The sequence below is a fragment of the Bufo gargarizans genome, chromosome 4 (genome assembly GCF_014858855.1).
Source record: "Bufo gargarizans isolate SCDJY-AF-19 chromosome 4, ASM1485885v1, whole genome shotgun sequence".
In the NCBI taxonomy this organism is placed as follows: domain Eukaryota; kingdom Metazoa; phylum Chordata; class Amphibia; order Anura; family Bufonidae; genus Bufo; species Bufo gargarizans.
In genome coordinates, this window is record NC_058083.1 from 357,845,875 (window position 1) to 357,866,202 (window position 20,328).

General features: G+C 44.5%; 1 protein-coding gene across 1 annotated transcript in view; it reads left to right on the plus strand.

Moving 5' to 3' along the window:
- Nucleotides 1-425: 425 nt before the first annotated feature.
- The window catches only part of PHF10 (PHD finger protein 10), a 119,061-nt gene continuing 99,158 nt past the window's right edge, over nucleotides 426-20,328 (plus strand). The window contains exons 1-3 of the mRNA XM_044290038.1: nucleotides 426-561; nucleotides 3,063-3,190; nucleotides 12,244-12,374. Of these exons, the coding sequence (XP_044145973.1) occupies nucleotides 487-561; nucleotides 3,063-3,190; nucleotides 12,244-12,374 (334 nt within the window). The 5' untranslated portion in view covers nucleotides 426-486. The remainder of the gene's footprint in view (nucleotides 562-3,062; nucleotides 3,191-12,243; nucleotides 12,375-20,328) is intronic.

Sequence of the window (20,328 nt, forward strand, 5' to 3'; positions counted from 1 at the left end):
ATAAAACAAAAAGGAATTTAAAATAATTAAAAAGAGTAACTAAACTTTTACAGGCACTCAGAAGTTTAAGAAAAAAAAAACTTGGAAAACCCCCTTGAAGCCTAGAATAATCTGGCCCTTAAAGGGTTAATAGGTTCCACGCTGCCAAAGAGATACATTGTGGCACTCAAAAGGTACATAAAAAAGGAGCAGGAAATCCATAGGGAATTAAATAGAATATACAAAAAATATAAAATCATATTTGGTTTGCAACAATAGTCGCACAGCCGACGCGTCCTTCTTAAGAAGCACGCGCCATCTGGGCGCAAGGACCGCACTCGCACTGACGTTGTACGTACAAGTCACGTGAGCCGCCATTGTTCTGAGTGGGAAGGCCGTTTTCAGCGTTTATTGTACATTGAGGGGCCGGGTCGGGGGCGTGGCGAGGACGCTCGGGGCGGGGTATTGTACTAGTGGAGGTGCTGTTGGTTGTGGCGCCGGTGCATCATGGCTGCCGTCATGTCACCGGCCAGGGCCCCGTGCGATAGCGATCCGGCCACTCCTGCGGCGCCGTCCCTGAAGGTGAGCTAGGCAGAGCGGGCGCTGTGCTGACTGCATGGTGGACTGAGGCAGCTCTGACTCCCTTATCAGTTTTCCCCTCAGAGTAGATGAATTGCATCCATGTTGAGGGGCGGGAGGGGGACCCCTAGCAAAGGGCTGCCATCAGTTACTCTTATTAAAGGGGATTTCCGGGATTATGGCTGTTTTTACCTAAACCTCATGAAAGGGCCGCTACTCCCCTGCTCCCACCACTCTGTTCCTGTGTCTGGTAATATTCCCCCTGCCCTGTAACCGGGGTCTCGTCTGCTGCTGCAGCCAATGAATGGCCTCAGCGGTGAGGAAGTGGCATGGGTCACTTGGGTACACGTCACTGCATTGGCTACATCTTTGCCTGTGACCCTGTCTGTATCCTGGCTGAAAGTAAAAAAGCCGGGGACTGGTATATCTTGTAACTGAGCGGACAGTGTGTATGATTTTCATCAGGTACCCCACGCTTCGGGGCTAGTTAAAGGGAACCTGTCGCCAGGATTTTGCCTATAGAGCTGCGGTCATGCACTGCTAGATGGCCGCTAGCATGTCCGCATTAGGCTCCTTTCACACCTGCGTTCAGGTGTCCGCTCGTGAGCTCCGTTTGAAGGGGCTCACAAGCGGCCCTGAACGCAGCCGTCTGGCCCTAATGCATTCTCAGTGGAGACGGATCCACTGAGAATGCATCCGTCTGCCAGCGCTCAGCCTCCGCTCCGCTCAGTGAGCGGACACCTGAACGCTGCAAGCAGCGTTCCGGTGTCCGTCTGGCCGTGCGGAGGCGAGCGGATCCGTTCCGACTTACAATGTAAAGTCTGAACGGATCCGCTCAGGCTACTTTCACACTTAGAAAATTTTTCTAAGTTTAATGTAGACGGATCCGTTCTGAACGGAGCCTCCGTCTGCATTAATATGAGCGGATCCGTTCAGAACGGATCCGATCGAACGCAGGTGTGAAAGTAGCCTTATACATTCCCCATAGCTCTCTGTGCTTTTATTGTGTAAAAAAATGATTATAATAAATATATGTATGGAGCCCAGCACCTCCCGCATCCTCCGAATCTCCTCCTTGCTCCCCGAGGTCACCAAGCTATAGTGCTATAATCTCGCGATTCACAGTTCGTTCCCTGAGGCTGATGCGAGCACAGGGAAGGAACACTATGCCAATACTGCACATGCACTAGCTCGTTCATCGCAAAATTACGGCTCTCTAGCTTTGTGATGTCGGGGAGCAAATAGTTTTTTGCCTAAATAAAAGCACTCACAGCTATGGGGAATCTATATTGTGGACGTGCTAGCGGTGATTTAGCAGCGCATGTCTGCAGCTCTATACCCAAAATCCAGGTGACAGGTTCCCTTGAAGGGACATAATCCTGGAACACCCCTTCAGAGGGGTTGGCCAGGCTGTACTAAATGATGGCCTAATTGCAGTTGTAGATCTATCAGCGCTGGAAGTACACAGCACCATGGTCCTTGCAGTGGACAGTGCTTGATACTGCAGCGCTCCTCCCATTGCAGTCAGTGGGAGCAGCGATGAGCGCCGTCCACTGTACGGTTGATGTGTAGTTCTGGCACAGTGACGCTACACCCGAGCAACTGATCGGTGGGGATTTAGGGTGACAAAACTGCTGATCAGCTAGCGATGGCTAATCCTGAGGATAGGTCATCACTTAGTAAAGCCTGGACAACCCATTTAAGCTTTTTTGCATTCTCTAACTTGAAAATCACATTAACATATAGAATAGGTCATTATTTTGTGTGGTGCATTTCATACAAGTTCAAAATGCAGCATGCCACATGACTGTCATATTCTGCCCATAGAAATCAATGGAGGAATGGTATTGTACATGTGGATGCTGTGTCTTATGGATCTGTAATATGGAGCACAGTTCTGGTGATGCGAATACTAAATGTAGACATGTGAATTTTAATGTATTGATGACCTATCCTCAGGTCCAACATCCGGGACCCCCGTCGATCAACTGTATGAAGGAAAGGCACAAGTGTGCCGTCTCGCTTCCTATGGCAAGCGGGAAGAGAGAAGGCACGTCTTGCCTTCATATGGATCCCCGCTGATCTGATATTGATGATAGGTCATTAATACTGAAAAGCCCAGAGAGCCCCTTTAACATTATATTTCAACTCCCGATTTCAGTTCTGATGCCAGTTCACACTAGCATAATGTGGGGGCGCCCATATTATGGTAACAGGTCCTACCCACAGGTGTAATGATTCAAACTGAAAGGGTCATAGAGATCCGTGGTCACGAGGGTACGCCCAACGATGAAGATAGCCACGCCTACCCACAGTCGTGCCGCTGCTGCGGGTGTGTGCGGCTTCGGATGTTTGAGACAGCAGAGTGGGTTTGTTTTCGTGGCCAGCCCAGGGATGTCTGCAGGCTCCCAGTATATGTAGTTATCCACTTTCTGCAGCTAGCTGTCATTTTGACTTCATTGACTCCTATGTTGATGGGATATTTGTCATTTTCCATGTTTCAGGAAGATAATTCAAATGATGGAAGAGATCTGGAGGAAAACTCCAATGATGGAAGTCAACCCCCCAAGAGAAGGCGTACAGCATCTGGAGAAAGCTCCCCAAGCTGTGAAAATTCAAACCAAGATTTTGGGTAAATGTATTTGTTCTCCTTCCTGCAACCCCCTCCCCTCCCCTTATTTGGACACCACTAGAACATAAATTGGTCTTTTAACTAGCTCAGCTCCCCTAGCTTAAACCCCCTTAATGACCAGACCACTTTTTACAATTCTGCCCTACACTACTTTCACCGTTTATTGCTCGGTCATGCAACTTACCACCCAAATTAATTTTACCTCCTTTTCTTCTCACTAAGGCCTCTTTCACACTTGCGTTGTTAGGATCCGGCGTGCACGTTTCGTTGCCGAAAGTGCCTGCCGGATCCGTAACACCGCAAGTGAACTGAAAGCATTTGAATACTGATCAGTCAAAATGCGTTCAGTGTTACTATGGCAGCCAGGATGCTATTAAAGTCCTGGTTGCCATAGTAGTAGGGAGCGGGGGAGCAGTATACTTTACCGCCCGTGCGGCTCCCATGTGATCACGTCATCCATGCGCGTGGGGCGCCCTGACATCACTGAAGCGCCCCGGGAGCCGCACGGACGGTAAGTATACTGCTCCCCCGCTCCCCACTACACTTTACCATGGCAAACAGGACTTTAGCGTCCTGGCAGACATGGTAACCATTCAGCAAAAGCTAAACGTTGGATGCGGTAATGCGCCAAAAGGACGTTTAGCTTAAGGCCAGATCCGGATTAATGCCTTTCAATGGGCATTCATTCCGGATCCGGCCTTGCAGCAAGTGTTCAGGATTTTTGGCCGGAGCAAAAAGCGCAGCATGCTGCAGTATTTTCTCCGGCCAAAAAACGTTCCAGTTCTGAACTGAAGACATCCTGATGCATCCTGAATGGATTTCTCTCCATTCAGAATGCATTGGGATAATCCTGATCAGGATTTTTCCGGCATAGAGCCCCGACGACGGAACTCTATGCCGGAAAAGAAATATGCAAGTGTGAAAGAGCCCTAATGGAGCTTTCATTTGGTGGTATTTCATTGCTGCTGACATTTTAACTTTTTTTGTTATTAATCGAAATTGACCGAAATTTTTGGCAAAAAATGACATTTTTCAGTTGTAATTTTTTTTTTAAAAACAACAACATTTCTATATAAATTTTTCTCTAAATTTATTGTTCTACATGTCTTTGATTTACAAAAAAAAAATGCAATAAGTGTATATTTATTGGTTTGGGTAAAAGTTATAGTGTTTACAATCTATGGTACAGAAATGTGAATTTCCGCATTTTAAGGCAGCTCTGACTTTCTGAGCACCTGTCATGTTTCCTGAGGTTCTACAATGCCCAGACAGTAGAAACACCCCACAAATGACCCCATTTCGGAAAGTAGACACCCTAAGGTATTCGCTGATGGGCATAGTGAGTTCATAGAACTTTTTATTTTTTGTCACAAGTTAGCGGAAAATGATGATGATTTTTTTTTTTTCTTACAAAGTCTCATATTCCACTAACTTGCGACAAAAAATAAAAAAATTCTAGGAACTCACCATGCCCCTCACAGAATACCTTGGGGTGTCTTCTTTCCAAAATGGGGTCACTTGTGGCGTAGTTATACTGCCCTGGCAATTTAGTATTCGCTGATGGGCATAGTGAGTTCATAGAACTTTTTATTTTTTTGTCACAAGTTAGCGGAAAATGATGATAGATATATATATATTATTATTATTATTATTATTATTATTATTATTATTATTATTATTATTAATTTTTTTTTTTTTTTTTTCTTTCTTACAAAGTCTTATATTCCACTAACTTGTGACAAAAAATAAAAACTTCCATGAACTCACTAAGAAATACCTTGGGGTGTTTTCTTTCCAAAATGGGGTCACTTGTGGGGTATTTATACTGCCCTGGCATTTTAGGGGCCCTAATGCATGAGTAGTAGTTTGGAATCCAAATGCGTAAAAAATGCCCTGTGAAATCCTAAAGCTGCTCTTTAGAATTTGGGCACCTAGGCTGCAAAAGTGTGTCACACGTGGTATCGCCGTACTCCGCTGTCCAGCTGTTGCAAAACTACAACTCCCAGTATGTCCTAACAGCTGAAGGCTTTGCACGAATGCTAGGAATTGTAGTTTTGCAACAGCTGGAGAGTTGCAGGTTGGGCATCCCTGGATTAACGACTACAGGACCACTACAGGACTATTGCGTCCTGGCAGTGGCCCTGTTATTCCTCCTGGAAGCGCGGGCGCGTCCTCACGGGCGTGCGCGTTCACAGGATCGGCAGGTAAACGAGTTGATCTACAGCCTGCCAGCAGCAATCATTCGCTGGCAGGCTGTAGATGCAATTTTTTTTAACCCCTAAAAGGTATATTAGATGCTGTTTTGATAACAGCGTCTAATATACCTGCTACCTGGTCCTCTGGTGGTCCCTTTTGCTTGGATCGACCACCAGAGAACACAGGCAGCTCTGTAAAAGTAGCACCAAACACTACCCCCCTCCCTGTCACTTATTAACCCCTGATCACCCCATATAGACTCCCTGATCACCCCCTGTAATGCTCCATTCAGATGTCCGTATGCGTTTTGCGGCTCCGCAAAACACGGACACCGGCAATGTGCTTTCCGCATTTTGTGAATCCGCACATTGCCAGAACTATATAGAAAATGCCTTTTCTTGTCCGCAATTGCGGACAAGAATAGGGCATGTTCTATAGGCGCTACAAAAAACGCAGTGTTCGTCCGATCAGGCCTGATCTTGTGCGCACACTTGTGTTCAGTCCGGCCCACCACAGCGACAGAATTTTATTTTTTTCTGATCACTGCAAAAACACTAAAGTCGCTGCGGCGCTATAAAAATATCACTTTTGAGGGGCATGGCGAGTTCATAGAAGCTTTTTTTTTTTTTTTTTGGGCACAAGTAAGCGGAAATAGATTTTTTTATTTTATTTATTTTTCTTACAAAGTCTCATATTCCACTAACTTGTGACAAAAAATAAAATCTTACATGAACTCACCATACCCCTCACGGAATCCAAATGCGTAAAAATGTTTTTTTTTTCTTTTTTTTTTTCTTTCCCACAAAGTCTCCCTTTCCGCTAACTTGTGACAAAAAGTTCAATCTTTCATGGGCTCGCCCTCAGCGAATACCTTGGGGTGTCTACTTTCCGAAATGGGGTCACATGTGGGGTATTTATACTGCCCTGGCATTTTAGGGGCCCTAAAGCGTGAGAAGTAGTCTGGAATATAAATGTCTAAACATTTTTACGCATTTGGATTCCGTGAGGGGTATGGTGAGTTCATGTAAGATTTTATTTTTTGTCACAAGTTAGTGGAATATGAGACTTTGTAAGAAAAAAAATCTATTTCCGCTTACTTATGCCCAAAAAAAAAAAAAAGCTTCTATGAACTCGCCATGCCCCTCAAAAGTGATATTTTTATAGCGCCGCAGCGACTTTAGTGTTTTTGCAGTGATCAGAAAAAAATAAAATTCTGTCGCTGTGGTGGGCCGGACTGAACGCAAGTGTGCGCACAAGATCAGGCCTGATCGGACGAACACTGCGTTTTTTGTAGCGCCTATAGAACATGTCCTATTCTTGTCCGCAATTGCGGACAAGAAAAGGCATTTTCTATATAGTTCTGGCAATGTGCAGATTCACAAAATGCGGAAAGCACATTGCCGGTGTCCGTGTTTTGCGGATCCGCAAAACGCATACGGACATCTGAATGGAGCATGACAGGGGGGTGATCAGGGAGTCTATATGGGGTGATCAGGGGTTAATAAGTGACAGGGAGGGGGGTGGTGTTTGGTGCTACTTTTACAGAGCTGCCTGTGTTCTCTGGTGGTCGATCCAAGCAAAAGGGACCACCAGAGGACCAGGTAGCAGGTATATTAGACGCTGTTATCAAAACAGCATCTAATATACCTTTTAGGGGTTAAAAAAAATTGCATCTACAGCCTGCCAGCGAATGATTGCTGCTGGCAGGCTGTAGATCAACTCGTTTACCTGCCGATCCTGTGAACGCGCACGCCTGTGAGGACGCGCCGGCGCTTCCAGGAGGAATAACAGGGCCGCTGCCAGGACGCAATAGTCCTGTAGTGGTTAATCCAGGGATGCCCAACCTGCAACTCTCCAGCTGTTGCAAAACTACAATTCCTAGCATTCGTGCAAAGCCTTCAGCTGTTAGGACATACTGGGAGTTGTAGTTTTGCAACAGCTGGACAGCGGCAGCCTTTGCTGTATACACAGAGACCAGGATGACTACTGAAGTGTCAGCTGAAATAACCAGTCGCAGGGCTGATAGTGTTCTGCTGAGACCCATGACATGCAGTGACGGCGGCTCGTATTGCGTGTATGCACCTCAAATAAAGAAAAACCTCATATATAGTCCTGAGGCAAAATATCCTACCTGCTTTTGTGTTTATAGCTCCTATGCAAACCTTTACATTTCTACATTGCAGAATCCAATCCTGTCCCAGCATCTTTACATGTTGGATTGGTCTGCAATTAGCTCAGCCAAAACTGTTTCTAAACTTGTCATCAGCTGCACAGAAATCCTATAGATAAGGGGGCTGGTTGTCCAGATACAAGGCAGAGATGGCATATCATACCCCTGCCTTCCTGACCCCTCTCTATATATACCTGGGGGTTATCGGGGAGTTTGATATTGATGGCTTATCCTCAGATTGGTGGGCACACGACACGCCATCGATCAGCTGAAGAGTCTACTGTGGTGACCGGAGCTCTGCAGTCTCCTCATAGTTTACCAAGCACAGCACCGTGTATTGGAGCTCAGGCCCATTCACTTGAATGTCGCTGCACCTAGGCTATTTGACCAATGTAAGGTAACGTCACTAGCCCAGGAAGAGACCTTACAGATTGCTGGAGCCTCAGGAATCATTAGTATTGCTGTGTCCTATAATGCCTGAATTATTAAAATAACATTTTTAGCCCATAAAATCAATATAGCTAATTTGCCATTTTTTTTCATCATATCACTTCCCCCAAAAGTTGACGAAAAACTCGCACAAACTGCAAAATGGCATCATTGTAAACAACAGATTGTCCTGCAAAAAATGAGCCCTCTTACAACTCCATAGACTTAAATATAAAAAGGTTATTAGGTGAGAATGTGGCGATGGAAAAAAAAAAAAAAATCTAATTTAGTTGTAATATTTAAGAAAATATCTAAATGTGGTTTTGCTAATTATTCTGACCCGGAGAATGAAGGTAATAAAGGTCTCCAAAATGGTCGCCAATGCGACTTAGAATTGCAAAATGGCGACAAGACTTTGTAGTGTTGCCGTCATTTGTGCCTAGACACTCCGCTGCTCTGCCTCTCGCACACTGCGCTGTCAGCGCATGCCATGTTCTCCTCAATAGCACAGGGAAAAAGGAGGCAGTCCCTCCCCCCTGTACCGCTGCTGCCACCAGTGGACTGATAGCAGGGAGGAGGGGGCAGTGCTCCAGACAAAAAAAAATACCTGGTAGCCATTGGCTCCTGAACTGAAAAATTTAGGAGCCAAATCTAATTTTTAGTCGCCAAATCGAAACCAAATCAAAATTTTGGTATCGTGACAACGCTACTCCGATTAGATCGGCATAGGGTTGTTTTGATACCAAAATTTTGATTCGCTTTCGTCACCATAAAGTATTGCGATACTCAATACCGCGCAAAAAACAAAAAAAAAAAACACCCAAAAAAGCCGCGTGCATTTCGCATTTTATGAAAGGTTCAGCCCATAATAGAACAGTCCTATCCTATTTTTTGGGGTGACAAGGTGACTAAAAAATTGCGAATGCTCACCGCATAGGAGATATTTTTTAATAATTTAATAGTTTGGACAGCGCTATGTAATATGTTTATTTATTCTTTATATATTTTATATGTAAAATTGGGAAAGGGGGGATTTAAACTTAATATTTTAGGCTACTTTCACACTAGTGTTTTTCTTTTCCGGAATAGAGTTCCGTCCTAGGGGCTCAATATCGGAAAAGAACTGATCAGGCTTATCCCCATGCATTCTGAATGGAGAGCAATCCGTTCAGGATGCATCAGGACGTCTTCAGTTCAGTCATTTTGACTGATCAGGCAAAAGAGAAAACTGCAGCATGCTACGGTTATATCTCCGGCGAAAAAAACCTGAAGATTTGCCTGAATGCCGGATCCAGCATTTTTTCCCATAGGAATGTATCAGTGCCGGATCTGGCATTCAAAATACCGGAATGCACCCGCACTAAATCCGGACCCATTCACTTCTATGGGGCTGTGCACATGAGCGGTGATTTTCACACATCACTTGTGCGTTGAGTGAAAATCGCAGCATGTTTTATGTTGTGCGTTTTTCACGCAACGCAGGCCCCATAGCAGTGAATGGGGCTGCGTGAAAATCGCAAGCAAGTGCGGATGCGGTGCGATTTTCACTCATGGTTGCTAGGATGAAAGTCTATTCACTGTATTATTTTCCCTTATAACATGGTTCTAAGGTAAAATAATAGCATTCTGAATACAGAATGCTTAGTAGAAGGTCAATATAATAAACATTGGTGGCGCAGTGCGCCCCCCCATCACCCCAGTATGATAAACATTGGTGGCGCAGTGCGCACCCCCAACACCCCAGTATAATAAAAATTGGTGGCGCAGTGTGCCCCCCTCAATATAATAAACATTGGTGGCGCAGTGTGCACCCCCCCAACACCCCAGTATAATAAACATTGGTGGTGCAGTGTGCCCCCCCTCAATATAATAAACATTGGCGTAGTGCGCCCCCCCCACACCCCAGTTTGATAAACATTGGTGGCGTAGTGCGCCCCCCCATCACCCCAGTATGATAAACATTGGTGGCGCAGTGTGCGCCCCCAATATAATAAACATTGGTGGCGTAGTGCGCCCCCCCCCCCACACCCCAGTTTGATAAACATTGGTGGCGCAGTGCGCACCCCCCCAACACCCCAGTATAATAAACATTTAAACATTGGGGGGGCGCAGTGTGCCCCCCTCAATATAATAAACATTGGTGGCGCAGTGCGCCCCCCCTCAATATAATGAACATTGGTGGCGCAGTGGGCAGTGCCAATGAGGGTTAAAAAAATTAAATAAAAATTAACTCGCCTCCTCCAATTGATCGTCTCCTGTTCTTTCTTCATGACCTGTCAAAGGACCTGTGGTGACATCACAGGATACATCACAGGATACATCACAGGATACATCACAGGATACATCACAGGATACATCACAGGATACATCACAATGGTAATGGCCATGTGATGAGCTCAGTGACATCACCACAGGTCCTGAAGCAAGAACAGGAGACCCGGCAGCTACTCGATCAACTGGAGGAGGTGAGTTAATTTTTTAAAATTATTCTTTAACCCTCATTGGCACTTCCCACTGTGCCACCAATGTTTCTAAGGGAGCATTCACACGAACGTGTTTTTCTTCCGTGTCCGTTCCGCGTCCGTTCCGCAATTTTGACGGACAATGCACGGACCCATTCATTTCTATGGGTCCGTGAAAATTGCGGTATGCCTTTTATTCTCATCCGTGTGCTGTCCGTTCCGTGTGTCCGTTCTGTGTGTTTTAGAACATGTCCTATACTTGGCCGCAAATCGCGGTCCGTGGCCCCATAGAAAGTCATTGGGTCCGTGAAAAACGGATAGCACACGGAAATGCATCCGTGTGTCATCCGTTTTTAACGGACCCTTGGACTGAAAACATTCTAGGAAACCCCATTTCATTACCCATCCGTTTTTTTTGCGGACCGTGAATAACGGATGACACACGGAAGCACCACGTCCGTATTATACGGACTTGCGGAACGGAAAAGGAAAGATAACTGAAGACATACGGAACACACGGATCCGTGATTTACGGACCGCAAAACCAACACGGTCGTGTGAATGCTCCCCTATACTGGGGTGTTGGGGGGGCACACTGTGCCACCAATGTTTCTTATACTGGGGTGTTGGGGGGGGGGGGGGGGCACACTGTGCCACTAATGTTTCTTATACTGGGGTGTTGGGGGGGGGGGGGCACACTGTGCCACCAATGTTTATTATACTGGGGTGTTGGGGGAAGGGGGGGCACACTGTACAGGGAGAGAATCGAATGAGTCACTAAGTCGGATCTTTAGTTCTTTTCACCTGTGACTCATTCAATTCTTTCTCCCTGTACTTGTCAGTGACTCAGAGCTGCTGGTGCTGGCCTTGCCTCAGCTCTGGTTGGTTGGTTGGTGGGCGGGGAGGGGAGGGGCTGGCAGAAGCAGCCTCCACTCTAGGATCAGATTACACTCCTCCCAGCCCCTCCCCTCCCTGCTGCCAGCGTCTCTGTGTGCTGTGACCGAGCTGACTGAGACTGAGGAGAACATCGGCGGTGGTGGGGCAGAGAACTAATAGCTCCTGTGCCTGCCGCTGTTCAGCTGCAGAGCTGCCGTTCGCAAATGGCGACAAGACTAAAAAGTCTTGTCGCCATTTGTAAATTCTTAGTCGCATTGGCGACCATTTTGGTCGCCATCTGGAGCCCTGGGGGGGGCGCGGCTGTGGTGGATCGCAGCGCACAGTTATAGAAGCCGGGTATGGGATATCGCCGGCACCAGCAGCCTAATTTTGTATTCAGGCATAAACTATATTCATTGGTGGCACAGTGCCCCTGCCCCCCAGCCCCAGTATTATAAAGTATAATCCATTGGTAGCGCAGTGCGCCCCCAATCCCCCCCTCCCCCCAGTATTATAGCGATTAATTGGTGGCAGTGGTCACAGGGTCCCCTCCTCAGCAGTGTAATCCTGTCGCTCAAATAAACATATTACATAACGCCACACCCGAAAAAGTGCCAACTATTAAAATATTTAAAAATATCTATGTGGTGAACACCGTAAGAGAAAAAAAGTCACCTTTTTAGTTGCCTTGTTCCGACTTTTCATAAAATGCGGAATACACGCATATTATTATTATTATTATTTTTTTTTTTGTTTTTATGGTATCGAAATCAAATAAAAATGTTGGAATCGTGGCAACCCTAGGTAAGACGTGTTTTTTTTTTTATTTCACCGGATTTGGAATCAGTGGTGGTGTGTGCATGAGACGGCTTCTTATGAAAGTACTAAAATTAATTACACAGGTTATAATTTTTCTCCAGCTCCAGCTATTTCCCTGCTGAAAATTTAGTTGAATACAAATGGCCATCGGATGAGACTGGGGAGTACTATATGTTACAAGAGCAAGTCAGTGAATATTTGGGTGTCACCTCTTTCAAGCGTAAATATCCAGGTAAGACTTGGTTTGTCCTTCTCATTCTAGAATGCAAGGATCACCTCCAACCGTGTCCTCAATAGAAGAAAACGGTAGGCTTGCTCCAGCATAGGCTAGGGCTGGGATCTCATGCACATGATCCAGGAAGTTTTTATTCACATCAGGCTGGGGGGGGGGGTTGGGGGTTTGGGCATGAAATAATAATAATAATCTCATAAGTATGACTCTTTGTTTTTTTTTATCACGCTCCCCGTTGCTCTCTGTTTTTTATTTTATTTAACGTGGATAGCCCCTTTTTGTGAATTATAAGGGTTAGTAGAGTTTGAAAAAAGTATCCCATTGTGGGAAAACCTATTATTTGTGACCAAATGTTAAAGTACATAGTGAAGCATAAAATACAGTACAAGCAATGGCCCGCGTTTACTACTGTTTGCATATAAACATTAGTGTAAAATGTGCGTCTAGTTTTATAAAGATCTGCTGCACCTAGCTCCCCAAGAGTGGGAAGGGGCCGTGGCCTAATTTTAAGCCAAAACTCTGGCAAAGTTTTTGTTTCAAATCAAACCAACCAGTAGGTGATATAAAGTTGCACAAAAATGTCTAACTGTTCCCTAAATTTATTGGCCAGCCGGAAACAATTGCTAAATTTAGTGAGTCTTTAGACTACATGTCTAAGGACTCTTTCACACAGGCGTTGCGTGTGAGGGCCACATAGGATGCCGGTGCGTCGCGGGACAATGCATGATTTTTTTCAGCGCAAGTGCAAAGCGTTTTAATGCGTTTTGCACACGCGTGAGAAAAATTGGCATGTTTGGTACCCGGACTTCTTCACAGAAGTTCGGGTTTGGCTTAGGTGTTCTGTAGATTTAATTATTTTCCCTTTATAACATGGTTATAATGGAAAATAATAGCATTCTTAATACAGAATGCGTAGTACAATGTCCAAGTGGATGAGGTGAGTTGAATTTGTTTATTTTTAACCCCTCAATGGACATTTTAGTAGGCATTCTGTTTTAAGAATGCTATTAATTTCCCTTATAACCATGTTTTAAGGGAAAATAATAAAGATCGGGTCCCCATCCCGATCGTCGCCTAACAACCATGCGTGAAAATCACACCGCATCTGCACTTGCTTGCGATTTTCACGCAGCCTCATTCACTTCTATGGGGCCTGCGTTGCGTGAAAAACGCACAATATAGAGCATGCTGCGAATTCACTCAACGCACATCCCCATAGAAATTAATGGGTCTGGATTCAGTGCGGGTGCAATGCGTGAGGTGAACTCTCCCGTGTTTTTTTCTGCTGAATTTGCAGTGGATTCTGTATTTGAGCACAGTGTAATTGGCTTCCATTGATTTCAACGGGAGGTTGTGCTGCTGATCCTGCAGCTACTGTTTCTTCTGCGCCAAGAGGCACATGTCCTTTCTTGGAGTGGTGTCCACAAGGGTGTCCACAGCATTCAAAGTGAAACTGCAGAAAAATCCAGTGTGAGCTACCCTTAAGAGCATATGTAAACCGGCAGATGCACTGAAAAGTGATCGTTGTCCAGCTCACTTAGCTGCCTTTATAACAGTGATTGCTCCTGTATGGGCATGCGTGATCGCTAGTACAATCACACAGGTCCATGTGCTGCTGACAAGCGATCTTTGTCTGATTGGATCATCCATCATACTAGCCTTTGCTTGTTTGTTGACTAATTGGCAGCATATATTCATTGGTCAATTATCAGGAGCATTCATGTATCTTGTTCTGATGATTAACCTGATCTAGATTCCTAAGGCTAGGCTTACATGATGACATTTTTATAATAGTCTATGGTGTTGCACTGCGACGCGATAGTCGCAAAAAATCCATTTGAGATGGATTTTTCTGCAACTGTCGCCCCGCAGTCACAACATGTTTTATTGCGACACCATAGACTATCATTATGAAAATTGTCGCACAACATTGGTGCGACAACTGTTGCAGTGTAGTTGTGCCCCATGTGTCGCGCAGACCTAGCCTAAACCTTCTCCATTGCATATTTATTTGAAACATTTTGGTAGGTTTGCAGGATAATTGATGTTTGGCATAAAAAAATGCATGTTAAAAACAACCCCCCTCCCTTTCACCATTAAAATGGTTGTAAAAATTGCTATTGTGAAAAATTAATGAAACATTTTTTATGTGCACAGTGAAAAAGTTTGGGTGTGTGTAAATGTTTTCTGTCACTTTATATGTAAGTATTTTGTAATCCTTCTTCTTTCCAGGCTGTGTAACTTATTACACTAGAGGGGTCGCCTGAGATAATTAAACATCTTGGACAAGCTCTCCAATTGCCTAAAGTAGCAAATGGGACATATACAGTGCTGCCCATAATTATTCTTACCCCTGGCAAATTTTGATCTTAATGATCACTGTTAAATCTGTTAATGATTTGACAGTGATCATTTTTCTAAATACATGTTATTACCTAATTCCCACCCTTTTTTTTTTTTTTTTTTTTTTTTCTCCTCCCGGCCGGGAGAAAATCTTCAGTCTTCTGTGCAAGCCCGGGTCGGGAGAAGAATCCAGGAAGTGAACGTCGCGCTCAAGGAAGGTAAGTATAAAAAGGGAAGACGAGAATACCCCTTTAAAGTTACTTTTATTCAACCAGCAAGTAATGAGGCACACAAAAGCTCGCTTGGCCTTTGCAAAAGCTCATCTGGACAAAGAAGAAGACTTCTGGTCTTCTGTGTTATGGTCCGATGAAACAAAAATTAAATTGTTTGGTCACAATGATGTTTCCTTCATTTCAAAAAATAAATAAAAATAGAAGCCTTCAACCCAGATAACACCATCCCCACTGTTTAAACATGGTGGTGGGAACCTAATCACAGTAAACGGCACCATGAAAAAAGAGCAATACATGAGGATTCTCAACGACAACATAAGGCTACTTTCACACTAGCGTTCGATCGGATCCGCTCATATTAATGCAGACGGTGGCTCCGTTCAGAACGGATCCGTCTGCATTATATTGTATAAAATGTTCTAAGTGTGAAAGTAGCCTGAGCGGATCCGTCCAGACTTTTACATTGAAAGTCAATGGGGGACGGATCAGTTTGAAGATTGAGCCATAGTGTGTCATCTTCAAACGGATTCGTCCCCATTGACTTACATTGTAAGTCTGGACGGATCCGCACACCTCCGCACGGCCAGGCGGACACCCGAACGCTGCAAGCAGCGTTCAGGTGTCCGCCTGCTGAGCGGAGGCTGAACGCCGCCAGACTGATTCATTCTGAGCGGATCCACGTCCACTCAGAATGCATTGGGGCTGGACGGAAGCGTTCGGGTCCGCTTGTGAGCCCCTTCAAACAGAGCTCACAAGCGGACAGCCGGACGCTAGTGTGAAAGTAGCCTAAGGCAGTCTGCAGAGAAACTTGGCCTTGGGCACCAGTGGACATTTCAGCATGAGAATGACCCAAAACACACAGCAAAAGTGGTGAAGAAATGGTTAGCAGACAACCACATTAACAGTCCAGACTTGAATCCAATTGAGAATCTGTGGAGGGAATTAAAGATCAGGGTGATGGCAAGAAGACCCTCCAACCTGAAAGATTTGGAGCTAATTGCTAAAGATGAATGAGCAAAAATACCTGTGGAGACATGCAAAATGCAGGTCTGCAATTGTAGGACACGTTTGATTGCTGATAGCCAATAAAGGCTTTTCTATTGATTATTGAGAAGGGTATGAATAATTTTGGACTGGACACTTTTTGCTCAAATCTAAATAAAAGCTGAGACTTTTTTTTTATTTTATTCCCCCCCCCCAATAATGCCTCTTGTACATCGTCTTATTATCTTTTAGGAGACGACTATGTCGTTTCCCGTCAAAAAAATTACTTTCTGGTTGAATAAAAGTAACTTTTTAAAGTAAAAACTTGCCAGGGGTATGAATAATTATGGGCAGCACTGTACATTGAAGTACTTGCAACTGGTGCAGCCAATGAATGTCCTCAGTGGTCTACAGCAGAGGACAGTGATTGGCTGCAGTGGTCACATGCTGTACAACAGCACATCAATGTGCACACAATGTCTGTCGATGACATGTACAGTAAGAGAATTCTCCTTAAAACATGATGATCTCCTTACAACACTAGAGGCAACAAAATGCGGAGGAGCCTTTTACTGCTTGATTTCTCCATTTCATGTTATTCTACTGAAACAATGCAGAACATACTCTCTGGCTTTCGGGTGAAATTTATGGAAAACATGAAAAGTTCACGCTACAGTGATATTATATAATGAAAGTAGGGCATTTAAGTAGAAGCATGCAATGGTGATTTCCTTATCTCAAACAATTTATTGAAACAAAAGCCAACAGTGGTTTTTGATAGGATTCAGGTCTGGAGAAAGTTCAGGCCACTCCATTTGAGGTCTCCAGCAGCTGGCCCCTAATGATTCAACCTCAATTTGCTGGCGTATTTTCGTCAATAAATATTAAATTAGGCCTGTGTTGTTCATGCAGAGGCACAATGACTGACTGGATTAATGATAAAGTAGTATGGGCTTGTCACTTTACCATTCACAAAGTGTAGAGCAGTTCTGTATTGATTAGACACACCTGACCACACTGTAACACCACAACCACCACCAAAGGCAAACGGTGGCTGATGCATAGCGCTTTCCTCGTCTTCTCCAACATCTGTGGCAGCCATAATGTCTGCTCAGCGTAAATTGACTTCTATCAGTGAACAGCACTAAGGCCCACTGATCCCTCGTCCCGCTTAGATGCTCCCTGACCCATTCAAGACGATGACGCCTGAGGTCAGGTATCCTTGCAGGTTGTCTAGCATGCAGACCACGCTGATGTAAATAATTTCAAATGGTCTGATGTGACACTTGGGTACCTCTCACCTCCATTTAAAGGATAACTGTCACACTTAGACCCTAATTTCAGTTTTCATATATGTAGTTACTAATACATGATACTCCAGAATCAGTTACTATTAGACTGAATTGCCCCATATTTAATAAGATTCGGCCCTTAGCAACTAGTCTTCATAAAACTACAATCTCACTATTCAGTTAAGATGGCCGCCACTGCCCTCACTAGCCAGTTACAATAGCCCCCCAAAAGTGTCAGTAACCAGAGCCCTCCCCCTAAAGGGTTAATCTCCTGCAGCACAAAGGGGTCCTCTTACCACATGTTGCTTTCATTTATACACTGAGCAGACGGCAGATCTCCCTTCCCTGCGCTGCTTCGACCCTGCATTGTCCCAGTCTGCTGAGTGAGGGAGCGTCTGCCAAGCGCAGGGACAGGGAGAAGTGCACACAGCCCAGGCACTGTTATCAGCTGCTGGGGAGGACCTGGCTTTAATCATTTACTTACAGTCCCTGGCTGTCAGTAATGTGACCTTGCACGCTGCGTGCTTCTGCGTCCTCCGTCCTTCAACACATAGGGTTGCTAGGCATGTTCCATCTATTTTAAGCACAGGTAAAAGTACAGAGAACAAAACTGTGGAATTAAGGGGTAATTAAATACACAGTGAAAAGTTGAAATAGGGCCACCAAGGAGATATTAATCACCACAATCCAATACTCCAAAAAATAAATAAATATGACAGTTATACTTTGGCATTCATAATCTGATTCCGCAGGGTATTGTTAACAATAAAGCGGTCATCAGTGTGGGACGTGGCTAAAGGACTTCTATGCCTTCCTGTGACTCTTCCAGTCTCTGTATCTTTGTTGCAACCTGCTGATGACACCCTGTGACACTAAGCTCAGTGGCCACTTCCGTCGGAGAACATCCTGCTTGAAGCCTTGCAATGGTGAGGTACTGTTTATCAATTGTTAGGTGTCGTCTCATGATGTAAAAATGTGAAAAGCATGATGAGGAGAACTGTTTAAATACTAACTCTAATTGAATCAGGAAATGTATTTGGCGATTCATGGATCAAACACATGTTGTGAATTATGCAGCTCCTTGTTAGAGAACAGCAACAGAGAACATTGTGTGCACAGTAATGTGCTGTTGTACAGCATGTGACCACTGCAGCCAATCGCTGTCCTCTGCAGTAGACCACTGAGGACATTCATTGGCTGCAACAGTTGCACGTGCTTAAATGAATATCATGGACAAGCAGCAGCAGGAGGACGAGTGCAGTGCTGGAGAAAAGGGGGAGTATAACATAATTTGCTACTTTAGGCAATTGGAGAGCTTGTCCAAGATTTTTATTTCTCGGACAACCCCTCTAGTGTAACAAGTTAGCATCATTGAGAGTGGCACAACCTGGAAAGGATGATTATAAAATCCAGCTGATCTTTCACACAGCTGTGGTTTTGTGTGTCCCAGCCTTGTAGAGAAAAGCAGACATGCGGTAATTGTTTGCGCAAAGCTAGAGGTCGCTGAGCTTGGCCTAGGTCTGGCAGGTTTTGAGCCTGCGCCCACAGAATCGGTGACATCACCAGTTCCTGAGCTGTCCACACAATAAGCAGATCTGGCAAGTGTTTGGGGAAGTTTTGATTGTACTTTATCTCCGCTGTTTCTCCTGGGGCCAGTGCCCTGTTCCTCTGTCATCTCCTCCTTGTTTCCTATACAACACACAAACGTTATGGCCCTTAACCTCCCTGACACTTTTTTCAGACTGATATTGTGGGCTCCCCTCTCGATTTCATGCTCTGTTTGCCCTGAGTACTACTGTTACTGCCACCACCATGGCTACAAGTGCCACTACTATTGCTGGCCGGATGGCTGTTGCTGCCACTACCCACATACTTAGTCTGGGATGACGAGGCCTAGGTATTTTGTTTTCCACTCTTCTGTTGTCCAGACATTTTATTATGAGGTACACAGATTATTGAACAGTACTAGCAAAAAAAAAAAATATCTCTCTCTCTATCTCTCTCTCTATCTCTCTCTCTATCTCTCTCTATATCTCTCTCTATATCTCTCTCTATATCTCTCTCTATATCTCTCTATATCTCTCTCTATATCTCTCTCTATATCTCTCTATATCTCTCTCTATATCTCTCTCTATATCTCTCTCTATATCTCTATCTCTATCATCTATATCTCTATCATCTATATCTCTATCATCTATATCATCTATCTCTCTATCATCTATATCATCTATCTCTCTATCATCTATATCATCTATCTCTCTATCATCTATATCATCTATCTCTCTATCATCTATATCATCTATCTCTCTATCATCTATATCATCTATCTCTCTATCATCTATATCATCTATCTCTCTATCATCTATATCATCTATATCATCTATCTCTCTATCATCTATATCATCTATCTCTCTATCATCTATATCATCTATCTCTCTATCATCTATATCATCTATCTCTCTATCATCTATATCATCTATCTCTATCCAGAAGAATGAGCGGCACTCCGATAGATAAAAAAACAAGTGAAACGTTGCACCTGGGTGAATAAAGGTTCACTTGTTTTTTCATCTATTGGAGTGCCGCTCATTCTTCTGGATTTATACATTGGGGTAAGAAGCCTATTCCCCTAGGGATGTCCTCAGAATCGCCAGGTCTGAAGAAAGACCAGGTGCAGTAATCACCTGGGGATAAAGGAATCCTCAGAGTGAGAGGGGGTGGGGACTTGCACACAGAAGGCTGGAGTGGCTCTGTGTGGTCTGAGACCTCTATCCCCAAGGAGACATTGTTGTGGGAGCAGCCAGGAGGCTGTGGGACATTGGCTGACAAAGCCGCATGGGTTCACAGGGTGTGGACTGTGACTTAGGTGAGTCAGGAACTTCATGTTTAGTTAGAGCCCAGCCGGGCAGGTGTTTATTTTGTATTTATGTTGGGTTTGCTGAGGCTCAATAAATGCACTGTTTGGACCTGAAACCTGGTGTCCTGAACCCGTATCTGTGAGAATGACCCCGGAGAAGAGCTAAACCCCCACTATATATAGATAAATAGATATAGATATACACACGAGTTTAAAGACAGAGGCACATAATACTATTACATCAC